Below are 18,277 nucleotides of genomic sequence, written 5' to 3'. Positions count from 1 at the left end.
TGATTTGAAGGAGGAAAGGAATTCATCTATTCTTGAGTAGAATAGAAGCTAAGGAATAACTTTAAAATTCACTGAAAATGAAGACTCCAAAACATGAAAAATAATTTTGTTGGTTCATTTATAAATGCTGGTCTAAGTGACAGTGGGTAAAAGTTGGAAGATGTCATGTGGGCAAGAGGATATTTGGTGTAAGAAATACTATAGAAACCTCCAAACAGCTTTCCATAGTAGTTGGACCAGTTTGCATTGCCACCAGCAGTGTTGGGAGAGTTCCTTTTTCTCTACTCACTTGCCAACATTTATTGTTGCTTGTTTTTTAAATATGTGCCATTCTCACTGGTGTAAGGTGGTATCTTAATGTGGTTTTGATTTGCATTTCCCTTTATTACAAGTGATGGTGACCACTTTTTTTCCTATGCCTGTTGGCTGTCTGCATTTCCGCTTTGGAGAAGTGTCTTTGTAACTCTTCTGCCTATTTTTTGATGGGTTTGTTCACTTTATTTTTGTTGTGTTTTGCCAGCTCTTTGTGTTTCTTTGTGATTAGTCCTTTATCGTTAGCATTGTGTGCAAAATTTTTCTACCCATCAGTGGGGTGTCTTTTTATTTTGATTACAAATGAGATGAAAAAAAGTACAAAATGAAGAAAGATATAAATATATATATATATATAATTTTAAAAATATTTTTTCATTTTTATTTATTTATATATCCAAGAAGAGATGGGGTGCAGGGGGAGAGAGGATTCACCCAAGATAGAGTGGAGAAAAGAGCAGGTGGATTTACTGAAATACACTGCTAACGGGAGCAGTGGGTATGACAAGAGAGGTCTGCTGCTCCATATGTGGGTCAGCTCCCTGGCTATGATGATTGAACTCACGCTAAGAAGGTGGTAGCGCTGAGACTAACTTCTACGCCAACAAGGCAGGCCCAATAATTCTGGAGTTTTTATTTTATTTATTTATTTTTTTATTTTTTATTTGTGCATACAGAACTGGGATACAGGCCAGAGATGTGGAGGGTGAGAGAATTCACCAGAGACAGAGTGGAGTGCAGAACAGGCAGATCAACGAAATACACTGCTGAGGGGAGCAGCGGGCAGGTCAGGAGAGGTCTGCCACGCCATGCGGTCACCTCCGGGGCAGGTGGGAATCGAACTCATGAGGAAGCGGCTTTAGATTCTCAGTGCTGTGCTCTAACCCGCTGCGCCACCAGGGAGGGCCCAATTCTGGAGTTTTTAAGTGAAAATACGTACTAGAAAAAAATAGGTTGTGCTTTATTAAGTGACTGTAGAGCTCACATTAATTTTCTTATTCCCCATATTGATACAATTTATACTGCTATATATTATTTTAAATTACCTTAAAATTCTCTAGGTTATTTTATAAAAACATTAACATTCGCAAAGAAGTGTTATGATCAAATGGATATGTAATAGCAAATCAGTAAATTGACTTAAACTTAGTTGAGAAAAATTTGTTAAAACTAAGCATCAGTGCCAGTTATTCTTGGACTTAATATTCTTTTAGAAACCAAATATCCAAAAGGCCTGCAGCCAGTACATTTTTCCAGTGGAGATGCCAAGTATGATGACTGTCAAGCTTGAAGTGTTTTTAACAGAATGAATGCTGTCCTCTTCAATGCAGAGCTGTGTTGCCACAGTAAATGTGCCAGGCATTTTGTTTTAGAATGTCTAATGAGAAGCCATTGCTTTGGGATTGAAAATTATTGAGATAGTTAACAGAGCGTTAAAGGAGTCAGATAATTAGTTCCCAAGCATTTGCAAGGACTTTTTGAAAGTATTTTAACTTTTTTTTTGGTACTAATGTAACTTTGTATTTAGAGTGGGGAAAAAAACTAAGTCATGTTTTTTAAACAGGGAACAGATGTTTACAAATAGATATGTCTGGATTATAGTCTTCGTATCCGGTATCAGGGAACATTCACTATTTGAATAACTAGTGTCTGTGCTGAGGATTAATTTGGTTTTTGTTAAAAATTTTAAACATTCCCAACCCTAAAGTACCATCTTTTTTTACCACAGATATTTTGGGCTAGCTACTTGGCTTGACAGTTGAACAAAAACATTTTATTTACAGTCATTTCCCCCATTTTTTATGTTCATCTCTGCATTCGTTATCAGTAGTATTAGATGGTACAACTTTATTCATTTTGTTACCTCAAAATAAATATGACAATCTTTGGAAAAGTCATAAAGTAGATGGGTTTCACACATATTTAGTCTTAATTTTCTGACTGTAAAGCACTTGAATATTGAATGCTAGCTATGAGATCAGGAAAGGTGAGGTGGGTATAAAAGGTCCAAAAGAGGAATAATAACTTAGAATTATAATTTTCTTTTTTAAAGATTTATTTATTTATGCATACAGAACTGGGGTATAGGCCAGAGGTGCAGGGATAGTGAGAGGGTGGGGAGCAGGATAGGCAGATCTAGGAACTACACTGCTGAGGGGAGCAGAGGGCAGGACAGGAGAGGTCTGCTGCTCCATATGGATCACTTCTGGGGCCAGGGATTGAAGTTGCACTGATATGGCTGTGGCCAACTTTCAGTGCTGCACTTTAACCTGCTGCACCACCAGGGAGGGCCTGTTAGAATTATTTTTAACAGATCTTTATGTCTTAAAGCAAAATTTGTGAGGCAGTGTGCAACCCATCCGTAATTTTAATTGTATTGAAGGTATTAATTTGATTTATTACATATTTTAGTAAAAAAGAACATCTATAAGTCCATTCTTAATCTCACCTTATTTCAGATCCTTTTCTGTCTCATCTTCCCATCAAAAGAAACCTATCCTAAGCCATCATTCTCTTCATTGTGTTTTACCACATGTATTTTTTACTAATTACGTAAACCTCAAATTCTTTATTAGTAAAATCTACCTCACAGAACTGTTTTGAAGTTGAGGAAATGTACATTGCCTATCTCCCTGTCACATAACTCAATAAAAACTGTAGCTGTAATTGTTTTATAGCTGTCTTTATTTTGCTAAGAGAGAAGAAGAAGAAAAAGATCTTTTTTTTTTTTTTTCTCAGCTGTTTGTTTTATCTCCCTGAACTCTTCAGGGGAAAAATGAGAATATGAGTGTTGAAGTCTTTTCATCTTTACCTGAAACTGAGCAACTTGCAGAATAAAGCACCAGTAAGAAATCAGTATTTATGGGACAGTTTCCAGCTGAAAAGGAATAAAAGTTTACAATTAAGTTACCAATTTTTCCTTTCTCTTTCACTGCCTTGCACCCTTAGGATAAGATTTCTCTCTACTTTGAACTTGATGAAGTATAATGAAATTGACCCAGCGATAATCAGTGTCATAAATAGATCATTTAGAGTTTACTAAAAAACCAAGTGAACAAGGGCGTCAGCTCATTTTTACAATGTTCACCTTCCTAACCAACATTGGGAAATATTAGTTTGCTTTCAATATTTGAAAATGATTTCATTCTTCATTTCTTCTCTCCCACTAATGACCCTTTGCTGTTATACCAACAGAAGATAGTCTGTCTGCCTAATTTCTTTTTTCATATATTTATGTTAACGAGCTACTTGTTATATCACATTTGCCCCAGTTTTCTACTACATTGTTACTTAAGAATTTATTATCTGGAAGTCCCACAGCTGATTTTCTGCCATTGCTCTAAATAGCAAAGTGAAGAAATTCAGTGAAATGTGAATAAAGAGTTGGAGTAACTATAATGTTCTTAAGGTAGCCAAATGCCTTGCCATGTAGTGACATGCAAGAATAGATGATCAAGAGGCCCACTGTCACTGCCTTCTATCCAGCAAAGCTAGTCAAGGGAACTTGCTTGGAATCAATAGGGAAAGAAGACCAAAAAGAGAATAAGAAAAAAGAACTTACTGAAATTTTGTCCAACTAGTAATTCATAATTAACTAGTAAGTGACTTAATTAGATAGTATCATCACACAAATCATTAGCAGCATTAATGGAAAAAAATAAGATGACAAAAATATATCAGCCCAATCCTGGGGGCCTGGAAAGAATTCCTTAGAAAAGAAAAGCGAAATCATCCCTAGCTTTTAAGAAAAAAAAGTACATTGTACTTTTTTCAGTACATTGTGCAGGAGTAGTTTTTACTTTTCTTACTAAATTTCATGTTATTCCTTTGGTACATATTCTAGCCTTTCATGATCTGTGATGATTTGTGACATATTCTATATCCCATTTAAATGTGTTGTTTGCAAATTCAGTATCTTGTTTAATCTGTTAATACACCTTCCTCCAGGTAGAACCCATGTTGCTTGCAGTCATTTATTAAGTCTATATTTCTTCTTGCTCATAAGTATGTTTAAAGATTTTTAAAATCATAAGTACTTTAAAAATTTTTTCTATAACTAAAGGCTGTTTTATTTTAAAGATTTATTTATTTGTGCATACAGAAATAGGGCACAGGCCAGTGGTGCAGGGGCCGTGAGAGGACTCACCAGAAACAGTGGGGAGCAGAACAGCAGATTCATGAAGTGCACTGTTGAGGGGAGCAGCGGGTAGGGCAGGAGTGGTCTGCTGCCCCATGTGGATCACCTCTGGGTCAGGCAGGGATCAAACTTAGGCGGAAGTGGCTTTTGATTCTCAGTGCTGTGCTTTAACCCGCTGCGCTACCAGAGAGAGCTAGTACTTTTAAAGTTTTTTAAAAGCAGATACTTCACTGAATTTAGTGTCATTTTCCTGATCCCTCAGTAGAAGATTCTCAAAATGCAAGTTAGATTAGTTTGCAAGTTGACTTTCATAATTTCTATTTTCACAAATAGAAGCTATGTAAAGAGGAATTTTTGTCTATGAAATTTACTTAGGGACATTGTTTCCTATCTTGCTCTTGTGCAATTCTCACTTGTGCTTATTCTGTATCTCTTTCTCTCTCTGTCACTCTTTTTAAGATTTATTTATTTATGCATGTAAGAGCAGTGGAGTATAAGTCAGAGGTGTGGGAGGTGAGAGGATTTCACCAGAGACAGAGTAAAGAGCAGAATGGGTAGATTGACAAGAAATACACTGCTGAGGGGAACCTTAGCAAGACAGGAGAGGTCTGCTGTGCCATGTGGTTCATTTCCCTGGCAGGGGATTGGACTTGGGCTGTAGTGGCTACAGGTAGCTTCATAGTGCTGAGACTTAACCCCTTGTGCCACCAGGGAGGCCCAAATACAATACTTAAATGCTATAAAGTATACCCATTTACAGTGTACAGATTTAGTGATTGCTGTTATTTACAGTGTTGGTAACCATCACCATAATTTAATTTTAGGATATTTTTCTCATCCCCAAAGAAACTTTGTAGCTGTCCTTTGTATTTAAAAAATTAGATGTGATGTTCCTTTTGTTTTGTAAGGAAACTTCAGGAAGCAGCCTTTCTATTGTGAAATTCCCATTCTTTTTCCTAATATCCTATCTCTAGATAGAATTTCATTCTCCCTTTATCTATTTGACTTAAAAAACAGTGAATGAAGATCTTCATGTAACATGAAGTAGCCAGCATTTACCTAGGAATATTTGCCGTTTTCAAGGATTTAGAGCACCATTGCACTTGCTCAGGAGTTATTTCACTGGCTAGTGAAGACTTTGTTAAAGTGTTTACTTTTGATTGAATTTAGGACTAAATAGCAATAATATCGACAACATAATTTATATTCCTTTAATCATTTTGTATCTTAATGGGAAGTAGCTTCAAGAGAAGGGCCAGTGTATGTGGTCAGGTTGTACAGTGTAACTTGAAAGGAATATAAAAAAAGTTTAAATAAGGATTGAGGGCATACAGAGTTTTTTTAAAGTAATAGGGCTAATCCAGTTCTGCCAGAAATCTGAGCCTATGCTGGTTAATGACTTTATTAACTGCAGTTTCCCTAGGATAACACGATAAAATTTCTAAGTTGTGTAAATTTTCCAAACACTTTCAGTTAATCGTCACAAAATACCTTAATGAGGAAATGTAACTATGTTTTCTATACCTTCCACTTTATATGTTGCTTTGCTTGGGGGTAGTGGTTTTAGCTTAAGAAGGCTGAAATATAATAAATAATATATTAGCATTCTTTTTGTTTTTGTTGTTAGCATTGCTTTTATACCTCTGGTGTAGACTCTATAATAAACCCTTCTTTAAGTAAGGTAGAATGTCAATCCACTAGGGTTTATCTTTATCTATTTTAAGTTAGAGAAGTAGAGAAATAATCCTGGCCAGTCAGGTGCCATTAGTGATGGGGTATTACTAGGATAAGTTTTTCTCCTTGACATAAATCCTTTGTCTTTCATCTAAGCTTATTTTTATTGTCATATTTTCTGTTAGCTTGTACAGAAAAAGTGGGCTTGTGTATATATGCTCTTATGTATAAATGTATAAGGAGCTTTTGTTTTTCAACATAGGTTGAGACTGATAATTGTATTAAAATTAGTACCTAATGATAAGCACTTGTATCTCTTTGTTCTCCCCCATATGTTATTTGAAAGATGGAAGTAATTTACTCAGAGCTTTTAACAGCATTTAAAAGCTTGAAAGCTTCCAGCTCAGGGCATACCATATTCAGACAGGTGTCTAATTTAATGCTTTTGAAGATGAAAATTTTAACTCATTGCTTTGTTGTGAATGAAGACATTTAATATTATGCCTTCTGATTTTAGCTTTCCCTCACAGCTAGGATACGTACTTCAGTGATTAACTGGTAGGATCAAAGTATTTATGAATTCTGTAATCAGTTAACTAAAAGTATCATTGCTGAGGATAAAATTACTTATAGTGCTCTTTGTTTTTTAACCTTTTATGCATATAATTAATACTTCTCTGTAATTGTTAGAATGTTGGGTTTCTTAAAAGGCAAGTCCCAAACTCTGTGACTTGGTTCTTTTGAAAATGGCATATGATTCTAATTGGGCTTTTATAACTCCTTCCAACATTGATTCTGCTGCTTTTAGAGGATTTTTTGAGAGTTATTACCATACAATAGTAAATATAAATGAACTTTTAAAGTAGTAGGTATAAATTTAATTTTATGGACAATTGAAAGTATTACAAAATAATTTAAAAGATACAGTATTCTGTGATAAAAAGGTAGTCATAATCTAATTTAGGCTTTATATGTTTTCTGATTTGTGAGTATTCTATACTTATGTTTCTAGAGTTGGAGATGCCATAAAGAAGTATTTCTTTGAGCCATGACATTCCTTTTTTAGCTTACTTAGAAGACAAAAATACATTTTGAGAGGAAATTAGATATTTGTTAAGAGGTGCTGGGGAAAAAAGTGTAGGCATAGACTAGTGGTTTAATTGAAGAAAGCAACTTGAAGATAACAGGATAACAGGGAGATAGAGGGAAGAAAAAGAGCCAGGACAAGAGAGAGAGGGGAACAAATGGGACTTTCGAGGTCTACTATGGGTGTCTTCGTCGTAAGTACAGTATGGAAACAGTACCTGATGGGGGAGATCCAATACTTCCAATACTCATTGATAGAACCAGTGTTATCCCATTAAAAACAATAAAGCTGTTATATACTAGTATCTGGAGGAGAGGATGTTAATGTTACATTCTTACATTGCAAAGGAAGATGTTGGACAGTTTGGGGATGTTCTACATTTCTTCCATTCTTGACTTGCATCCATCCATCCATTCATTCATAAAACCAAGAAAAAAAAAACAGGGGACAGTGCTAATGGAAATTTTGTTCTTCAGTGTAGTAATATATACACTGGGAAAAAAAAATTTGGTGATACTGCTTTGCATGGAGTAATGGCATGGAATTGGGATTGTTTTTGGTATGTAAATACTATAGTTTTCTTTGTGAGTTAAAAAAGGGATTAATTTTGGGCCCTCCCTGGTGGCGCAGCGGGTTAAAGCACTGCACTAAGAAGCTAAAGCCACTTGCACATGAGTTCAATTCCCACCTGCCCCGGAGGTGACCACATGGTGCGGCAGACCTCTCCTGACCCACCTACTGCTCCCCTCAACAGTGTACTTTGTCAGTCTGCCTGTTCTGCTCCCCACTCTGTCTCTGGTGAATCCTCTCACCGCCCCTGAGCTTCTGGCCTGTACCCCAGTTCTGTATGCACAAATAAATAAGTCTTTAAAAAAAAAAGGATTAATTTCATGCTCATTTATTAGTCTGTTGTCTTATACTCTTTTAAAAAGTGTTTTCTTCTTCTTCCCCACAGAATCTGTCTATGATCTTCTCCCAAAGGAGTTACAGTTACCTCCATCTAGAGAAACATCTGTAGCATCAATGAGTCAGACAAGTGGTGGTGAGGCAGGCTCGCCTCCTCCAGCTGTAGTTGCTGCTGGTATGCATTTTATTTTACTTTATTAAAGAAAACTAGAGTATCATCTGGCCAACATGAACAGTGCTGGCAACATTCATCTCAGAAAGAGTGTGATTTGAGGGTTTGTTTTAGGAGGTTTTAAAATATCTATATTTAACATTCAGTTTTTTCAATCTAATTTTTCTTAATATCGTTCTTATTTCTTAAATTTTACCCTAGTGCATATCTTAGTACCATGCCCTAGAATAAACCTTTCCTTCAGTGATGGAATTGTGTTTAAAGTTCATTTATTGACTGCACATTAAAAAGGTTTGATACCAAACTATAGAGAACTATTTTTGAGTCCCTCTTGAGCAGTTGTTTAAAAAAATTTGCTTAATATCAAAAAATGCTTTCATTTTGTGTAATCTGAAAATGGACTCAAATTTCTCTTGTCTATAACATGTTACTGTAACCTTTTTCCTAATTTAAAAACATGTAAGCTATATATTTATTTTAAATTCAGTTGAAAGCAGTGGAAGGTTTGAATGTAATACTTATTTTGAGATATTATATCAAAAACGTAGAAATATGTTTTAAATTTTCTTTTTTTTTGTTCAGCTCTCAAATCATGCACTTTATAATTATACAAAATTGGTTCAAATTTTGATTTTTGAATCAATGATAGATTGACAGATAAGCTAATATGGAAAAATCTTGATAAATTAGTAAGAATGCTTTCGTAATATTAAATTGCCCAACTATAGTTCTTTTTTTAGTGAGTTTATATCTGCTAAGTGTGTTGGGTTTTAAAAAGAAATATATTTACTTTGAAGTTTTATCTGTCCTACTAATTAGAGGTTTTTTTATCTAATGTGTTACCTCTCACCTTTAAAATGGCACTTAAAGTCTATTAGAGATTTGTTTCTTATAAATTATTTTCATTTTAAAAACAAAACAGTGAAATGGAAGGTTGTGTTTTAAATAAGATCATTGGTGCTATAATAGAACCTCAGATATTTTTCTCTTTTATTTGTGAAACAATATACCATTGACCAATTTTCCCTGTGTAGTCCAATATGCAGCCTTCCTGGTTGAGGGTAGGGAAGCCTTATAAATGTCAATGAAACTTACCAGCCCTGCTCACTGTTCATGTGTTGCCAGACATTTTCTAACAGATTCTGTGGATTTAATTGTGAACATTTTATAATCAAATTTGTAAGATGATCTGGATTCGCTTTATAGCCACTGGATTTTAAGAGGTCCCTGAATATTTTTTCTGGAATTTAAAATTTTAACTCCATTTAAAAAATTGTACCAGATAATAAAATAAGAAAAAAAGAGTTTTTAATAAAGTATTTCACTTTAAATCCACAGGTAGAAATTGACTAACTGATTTCTTTTTTATCTTTTATGAAACATTTTTTAAAAGACTTGTTGAATCTGTATAGAACTAAAAGTCTGTTTCTTCTGTGCTTTTTAACATCTGTTGATAGTAGATCCAGTTCCTTTTAAAAAGCTGAAAAAATGTTGACTAGGTTTAGAAAAAGAACATTTCCTTTTAAGTAATACATAATATCAATTTCAGAAGATGTTATATGTAAATATTGAAGGTTCTTGAATTTGGGTCGCTATTTGAATATTGATCCACCATATATTTGAGAAAATCTTGTCAATAAAGTAGGTGGAAAGTTCTGAGTTGAAATATGAAAATAAGAGAATTAACCAGAGAAGGCATTCCAAATTAATAAATTCTTATTAGATGCAGAAGTTACTGCATTGTAAACATGGTAGAGACATGTTTTCTTAGATTCACACCCTGAAAGTTTCTATGATCTAAAACCAAATCATTGTAATCATTTTAAACATTTTACAGTTAGTAACCAACAGTCTTATTCTAAGATTTTAATGTGTTATTGGTAGACTAGAGTCTTCATATACCTTTATAGATAAGAAAATAATTACTAAAGGGAAATCATATGTATATATACCATTAGTCGTTAGTCACTTTATTTGGCATGTTAACATCCTGGTGACATAACTGTCAAAGAGAAATGTTTAAATTACCAGTTATTCAGTATTTCCTGACCAAAAGTGTCTAGGGGAAAGGCACATTAATTTAGATTTCCATGAGTTGTTGTTGTTTTTTTTTTATCTGTAGCATTTGCTGTTTAAATATGAAACGCGTAAATATGATGACTCTTGATGTAGTTAATTTCTTCAGAGTTTTGAAGGAGCCGGATTGGCTGCTATCAGGTATGAGGGCCTGGTGGGAACAGACTTCTAGTTCTGCCATAAAGGTTTGTGTTTCACAAGTTCTAAATCAATTTAAAATTTAGAGACTGGGGATATAGGTATTCATGTATACATTACTTATTATTTATTAAAAATGTATTTCTCAGATTCACCAATCTAGACTTTTCCCTTTATAAATTACTGAGAATTAGTGAACATGATGCTGCTAATCCACAATCCAGAATATTACGTAAGAGTTTCTCAATTCTTTTTCTGCTTCTGCACTACTCTCACTTTTACATACTCCCAACAATTATATCTTTTTGTATGGTAAATGCCAATATTAGGGCTCGGGTGACGAGGACTTGCTTTTCCTACACAGCTGCTCTCCATTGGCCAAGTGTCAAAATCTGGGAGTTGTACCTGAGAAACACTAGTTTCACTTCTCCCAATTGTTTTTAAAAGACTTGTTTTTGTCCCACTGGAAAGGTATTAAGAAGTTGAGGTTCAGTATGTAAATAAATAACATTTTTAGAAATACATTTTCTAAGTAGTATTGTAGGTTCGAAGTTCTTAAAACAGAGGCTATTTTCCTTAAAGAAAGTTATGTGAATGACTTATTTTGAACACTAAGGAGTTGATCAAGAAAAAATGCAAATCATGAAAGGATTCTTTTTGTCATAGTGAAATGTACAGTATAAGTTACAAAGAACTAAAATGTAAGAGCATTTAGGAGAAGGAAAAGTTTCATCAGAATTGGGTGTTTGAAGAGCGGTAGTAGAAGGTATTTTTCTCTAAGTATGGAAGTATAGTTCACAACCATTCAAGTATTGCTTGTATGTTTATTCTTATATTTACTTAATTTAGTTAAAATAGGAAGTCTTTCATAGAAATGAATTAATAAACTTTGTTATTCACTTTAAAATCATATCATTCACCTGAAAAGGTGAGGTCATTTATTTATGAATCATATAGTCTTGTAAACCAATATTGCCTTAATAAAAAATTATTAAAAAGTAAAATTATTTCCTATACTTACCTTTTATCAACTTCACTAAACTGTTTTAAGATTAAAACTTTGAGTTACATAGTGAATTAATGTATCAACCAGATACATTTTTTTTAAGATTTATTTATTTATGCATACAAAATTGGGGTACAAGCCAGAGGTGCAGGGGCAGTGAGAGTATTTATCAACAACAGAGTGGGGAGCAGAACAGCAGACTGACTGAAATACACTACTGAGGGGAGCAGTGGGGGAGACGGGGGTCACCTTCTTTACGGGTGAATCAAACTTGAACCCATGCTGAAATGGCGGCGGCTAGCTTCTCAGTGCTGCGGTTTCGTTGTGCCATCAGGGAGGGCCAAGAATTATTTTTTTCTAATGTGAGGCCATACCTCTGGGATTAGCCAGAGAATCTTAAGAATAACTACTTAATAATTCTTTTGTTTTCATAAAGTTATTATTTTACTTTTAGTAATTATAATCTTTTTAGAAATAATATAGTTTTAGTACATAAGCATAGTCTAGTGATTTTAAATGTGTATGATTTTTAACATGTAACCTAAAGTATATTCAGTAGCAATTACTGTTGAATATCTCCATGGTTGGATCACTGTAACTTTTTAAGGCTGTGCTTTAAGTTAACACATTTATTAAGTTATTAAAATTAATGACCTATGGGAAGTGATTCATAATATAAATTTTCTGTTGGAAGAAACTTATTAAATAGTGATTTGAATTATCAGCCATAGCAGTTTATAAGTCTCAAGTACTTAACAATTAAAAAATCTCAAGTACCTAACAAGTATTTTCTATACTTAAGAATTTGTGTGCTATTTATACTATAGGACAGGATATTACAGAACTAAATTATATCCTACAAATCAAAGAACAGTTGTGGTTTAGTTTTTTTGAGGCCTCTTAATCACATACAATAAAATCATAGGAATTTCTAAACTACCCATAACAACAAAACTATACAAAAATTGAATTAAAGAACATGTAAGTTACCAGTTTTTAGTTCCTACTACATGGTAGGAATTGTACAAGACAATTTGCATTTCAGTATACCCCAGTTCTTCTAGGCATAAGGTACCTCTCTTTACTACTAGGATCTTTCCTATGTTAGCAGTTCTTTTCTCCCTGCCAGTGTACTTTTAGAAATTTATTATTGAGTGTTTTGATTAAGGGAACAAAAGTGTGTAAAAGTATATGAAATATTGAGTTGAAAAAGTCAAATCCCATCTCATTTATAAGTTTCAGTAGCAATAAAATGGGAATATGATTTGTAGAAGATTATCAACTTTTAATAAAAGTGATTGACGAAGAACAATTATATAGCTCATTCAATTTATTATATTAGTGTTTTAAAGTATATATAGTTAGCTAATTTGGATTTTCTTTAGTTGACTGAATTGTGTCTTTGAGTTCTCTCCTCAGTTAACTAGGTAAACATGTTTCAGAGTGTTGCCCATTTATATTTAGTGTACCATCCCTAACATTAAACCCAAAACCAATTAACAGAAAAAATAATTCATTTATGTGACCTATGTATTAATGTAAGCTGAAATAAAGTTGATCTTGGTTATTCCATATGGTCATTCTTGCTTGTGAGCATGTTGCAAATAGATTTAAAAACTCTGTTCCTCATTCTGCTGAAATTACAAAGTAAATATAAATATGTACATATATATAGAAATATGTACATGTAGATTTATGTTCATATTTGCATTATTAGAATTGAAAGCATAAACAATTTGGGGCCATAACAGTTAACTCAGAACAACTACCAATTCAGCATGCTATCTGCATTACAAATGATCATCAACAAAATGTATACAAGGCCTATCAATTACTTTATTCCTTAAATGTTTCCTTTTTTTATTCTCCTCTTAATTTTAACAACTTATATAAATATTGCAATTTACTTGACTTCTGAAAGAATAAGAATATTTTATATTAGCTGAGTATATAGAATAGTATTTTATATTGGTTTACTACCTTTTAATTTTCTTTTTAAGATTTATTTTATTTATGCTTACAGAACAGGCGTACAGGCCAGAAGTATAGTGGGTGAGAGGACTCACCAGAGACAGAGTGGGGAGCAGAACAGGCAGATCGACTGAAATACACTGCTGAGGGGAGCAGCAGACTGGTCAGGAGAGGTCTGCCATGCCATATGGGTCATTTCCATGGCCAGGGATCAAACTCGTGCTGCATTGGCTTTGGAGAACTTCATAATGCAGTGCTTTGACCCATTGCGCCACCAGAGAGAGCCCACTTTTTAATTTTTTAAATTGTGGTAACATTGGTTTACAATACTGTATGATAATATGGCATTTAAAAAGTGCTCAGAATCTTAATTATTCATAGGACAAGCACATATGTAAACACAATTCTATTTTTTGTGTTGCACACTTTACATTAAGAAATTAATGCACAGATGTGAGCTTATATTTTTATATTACCAATAAGATTGATGGTATTATAAACAAGAAGTATTGCTATAACAAATGGCCATATAACAATTAGTTGTATTGGTAATACTAATAAAATTGTATGAAACTGCATCTGGGGCAGGAATGAGAGGACTGGATTAGGGTAGGGTAGGGTACAATAAACACTACGCCTTTCTCAGTCATTTTTCCTCTTAAAATGAATTTATACATAGTAAATAATTAGAAGTTGTTAAATAAGAGCAGATTGTACATGGGTGTTAGTTTTAGAAATTAGTTTTAAAAATCATGAGGTAGAGATGATTAAAAGTAGTCAAATGTCCAGTAAACCCGGCTTTTAAAAATTACAGAGGTATAGGATATAGTAGATACTTGATAAATTTATTTTAAGCATGGGTAAGTTATATTAACTTTTCATTTGTAACTGTAAGAATATTTCCACTAGTGGTATGTATTTATCCAACTTGGGTAAAATTCATTCTTCCCATTCTCTCTTCATTCACTCATCAAGGTATTATTGTTAATTAAAATAAATCAGAAAGTGAATAAGAAGTCATTTTAAAATGCCAGGACCATATAGCCAAAATCTACAGCTTGTACATGAGTTCTGTCATTTGTACAAGCTCACACAAGCACTTTCACTCTCACTGTCTCTTCCTTTCTCTCCCTCTCTTCCATGTGCACACAAGCACACATTATAGTTTTATTTATTTATATTTTTCCCAACATATAAAGTATAACATTAGCATGAACATTGAAATTACAAAGAACTAATTTGAATCTGATTGCTATCATTTTATTTTTATTATATACAGTATTTTGTGTAACAAATAAATTTCTAGTTTAACCCTTGTAATTAGACAATAATACCATCTTTTTCTTAAGTTTGTTATAAAAATAAATATGCAAAATACTTAATATCATTTTACAATTAGTGAACATTCAGTAAACATCTCCCATGTGTTTCTCCTTTCTTTGTTAAGGGTTAAGGTTTAAAAATAGGTCTTACTTTTATAAAATTGTTTTTTAAAACTTATGCATATAGAAACTGGGGTGTAGGTCAGAGATGGGGGGGCGTGGTTCAGAGGGTTCACTAGAGGCAGAGTGGGGAGTGAACTGCTTAGGGGAACAGTGGGTTAGACAGGAGAGGTCTGCTGTGTCAGGTGGGTCAGCTTCCTGGCCAGGAAGCAAAGTCACGCTGCAGTGGTTGCAGATAGCTGAGACTTATTCTTAACCCTTGTGCCACTGGGGAGGCCCTAAAACTAAGTTTTTTAACTCCTTTTTTTTTTCTTTCATTCTCACCTAGTTTATTTTGAAGTTTTGCATGTCAGTCAGGCTTTAGCTGCTCTTGCAAAATTCTTTCAGAATTTTCCTTTCCAATGATACTGTTTTAATAGGAACCCTTCTAAATACAAAAAACTTATATAGAGAATGAATTTAAGAAAAAATACAGTTTCAGAAGGGATGATTTTGCAAAACTGATTGTTTAAAAGTTCCTTCTAGGTTTTTAAATGAAATGGCAGTTGCATGATCAATTATCAACATTTCAAATACAGCAATTTGACTTACTTGCTTTTGTCTTTTTTTTTTTTAATCGACAAGTAGCTGTACTACACTCTAATTTAGGCTCAATATAAAACCTGATTAAATTAGAAGATTTTTATGGTAGAAATGCAGCTTTGGGGGGGGTGGGATACCTTTATTATTTAAACTACATTAAAATATATACTATGATAGAGCATTGAAATTACCTTAAAAATTGCATCTTTCAAAGTAAGTCAGAAGGAAAAAGAAAAATATGTTTTCACTTATAGGAGGAATATAGGGGAACAAAGTAAGGTATCAGGAAAAAATAACAATAATAAAATTTTAAAAATTAGCAGGCAACTATAAATCAGACATTCTACAAGGATGGGGTAAAGCTGGTTCAAGGGTGAATTGGTGGTAGGAAAGGAGAAAGCATACATTTTATAAAAATGAACAATGATCTAAAATATAAATTAAAGAAAATAGCATCCCTCAATCACTTTTTTCCCTCCAGTTCTTATTTAAATTAATGTAGTTCTTATTTAAATTAATATCTTTTATCTTTTTTTTTTTTTTTTTCAGAGATATAGTAGTTGTCCTTTTCTAAATACTAACCTGTATTTTCTTTGGGGGGGATCTTTGATGGTGTAATTAATGTAGGCATTAGGTAGTACAGTCAATTTCCCTTTGTGTTTTAAATGATTTGCGATAGAGCTGAGTTTTTCTTCACCCAATATTAACTACTGCTATCCAGTGGTACTTAAATCTTAGATGTTAGGAAGCATTATTACCTTCCAAAGGGAATGTATTTAAGTACCAAATTATATAATGCTTATAAAGTATGTATTCTATACTGAACTTACTTTGTGTGACAAAACGCATTGCTTAATGTCAGAACTTTTACACATTTTATAAGAATTTTGTTTTCCAGGAAATGTTCTTTAGTAAGCACTCTGGCAACACAAAACTTACTTTACAGGATTTCATATTAAAAACCCAAGAGTAATTATTATGTGGTATTAGAACCCTGAATGGTAGTCTGGTAGATCAGATAAGATAGTCTCCAATAAATCATTAACAATCTCTCAACTTCCGCAATAATGCTAATTACTTTTTAAAATATAGCCTGTAGAATTAGACATTTTATGCACAGTATAACTTTAATGTGTAAATTGTAACTTTCTTCAGGGGAAGCATGAGAATGTATGTAAGAGTTGGCTAAAAAATTAAAAATTCTTTTGCTGCTAAAATACAGCTATTTTTGCTGTTTGACTATACTAGTTAGAACATATTTTCTTCCACTTTTTGAAGGAGTTTGGGTAAGGGCATAGCCTAAAAACACCTAAAAGAGAGCATTCTGGTTTATGGATTAGATTGCATTGGTAAGTAGGAAAGCAAATTGGTGAATATGAGTGAATAAAATTTTGGATAAGAAATTTCCCCACATGCATTTATCTGGGTGTTAGTAATTTTAATTTTTAAAGTTTGTTTTTAGAACATTGCTTATTGTAGCATGTAAACTTATGTTGGGTGGGGAAAGTACAGATGGGAAATTGAAACTGTTTTAAACATGTAAATAAATGATCAACCCTACAATTTTTGGTTTTTGTTTTATCTTTTTGGTTTTTTTTTCTTTTTTTTTTTCTTTTTCTTTTTTTTGTAAAGTAATCTGGATTGCTTATTTTATATGCTGGGATGCTAGTTGTTTTTTCTATTAATACACTTAACTTGCATTCTAGCTTCGCCATTCAGAGACAGGCATCGTGTGGTGGGTTGTGTGACAGTGTCTGTCAATAGTGAAGACAAATAGTGCCAGAGACACTTAACCCATCCAATCTCACCCAGGGTATAGGTCGGTCTCGTTTTCAGACTTCTTCATAAGTCTTTTTTTTCTTTCTTTCTTCCTTCCTTCCTTCCTTCCTTCCTTTTTTTGTTTCTAAATAGTGGATTGATACTGATTGAAACTAAGATTCTCTGTAAAGTTTTAAACTTTACATTAATATTATAAGAAGAAAAAAGAAGAAAAGTAGAAAATGAAGGTTGGCATGTAAGGTGTTGACAAAGCAGGTTTGCAGCCACTTTGTGTGTTCTAGATTTTTCATTCCCTTGGCAACATGAATGTTGGCCTTAAATTTTTTGTCTCTGAATATCTTTCTTCTTTGATCTGAAAATATATCCTTGTATCTGGTGACTCTTATCAAACAAGATGTTTAGATTTGAAATCATTATCACAAGTAAGAAAAATTAAATACTTTAAAAAGAATAAGGTTGAACAGTATTTTGGACTGACTGGAAATTGTGTCCAACACTGTTAATAATAACAATATCCTCTGTTATTTTTTATTATTTTCTGGGAAGTCAATAGTTTACTCCTTCTCCGTTCCACTATTGGTTTTATTTAGCACACTTGCTTTTATTTTAATGGCATTTTAAAATCAGTATTTTGCATCAGTGTTGAAATGTTAGGAAAGTATGTGCATATTTAAATGCTAGGGACCACTTTTTCTTGGAAGCTTACTTAAAATGTCATTTTAAATTGTAATAGGGATTTGTTTCATTTGAGGTTCTTAAAGACTAATTTCAAAGCTTTTCTATAAAAAGTTCATGTAAAATACACCTTTTTATTGTATTTTAAGCACTAATGAGAGTAGTTAAAATTCTAGTTCACAAATCTAGAACTAATAATTCTTAATTTTAAAATAGTTAGGCACAGGATGTATGACAGCAACTCAATAGTACTGCGAATTCTGGGATATCCGTGTAGATATTGTCTTCACCCTTTTTGTTCCAATGACTTTGAATATTC

At 33.1% G+C, this 18,277-nt stretch overlaps 1 protein-coding gene across 1 annotated transcript in view; it reads left to right on the top strand.

The window, feature by feature from the left end:
• Nucleotides 1-18,277, top strand: part of NFAT5 (nuclear factor of activated T-cells 5, tonicity-responsive) — a 98,040-nt gene that overhangs the window by 36,124 nt on the left and 43,639 nt on the right. The window contains exon 3 of the mRNA XM_004690422.2: nt 8,167-8,292. Within this exon, the coding sequence (XP_004690479.1) occupies nt 8,167-8,292 (126 nt within the window). The remainder of the gene's footprint in view (nt 1-8,166; nt 8,293-18,277) is intronic.

The sequence above is a fragment of the Condylura cristata genome, unplaced genomic scaffold (genome assembly GCF_000260355.1).
Source record: "Condylura cristata isolate star-nosed mole 26May11 unplaced genomic scaffold, ConCri1.0 scaffold00028, whole genome shotgun sequence".
Lineage (NCBI taxonomy): Eukaryota > Metazoa > Chordata > Mammalia > Eulipotyphla > Talpidae > Condylura > Condylura cristata.
This window is presented reverse-complemented; position numbering and strand designations above follow the sequence as displayed.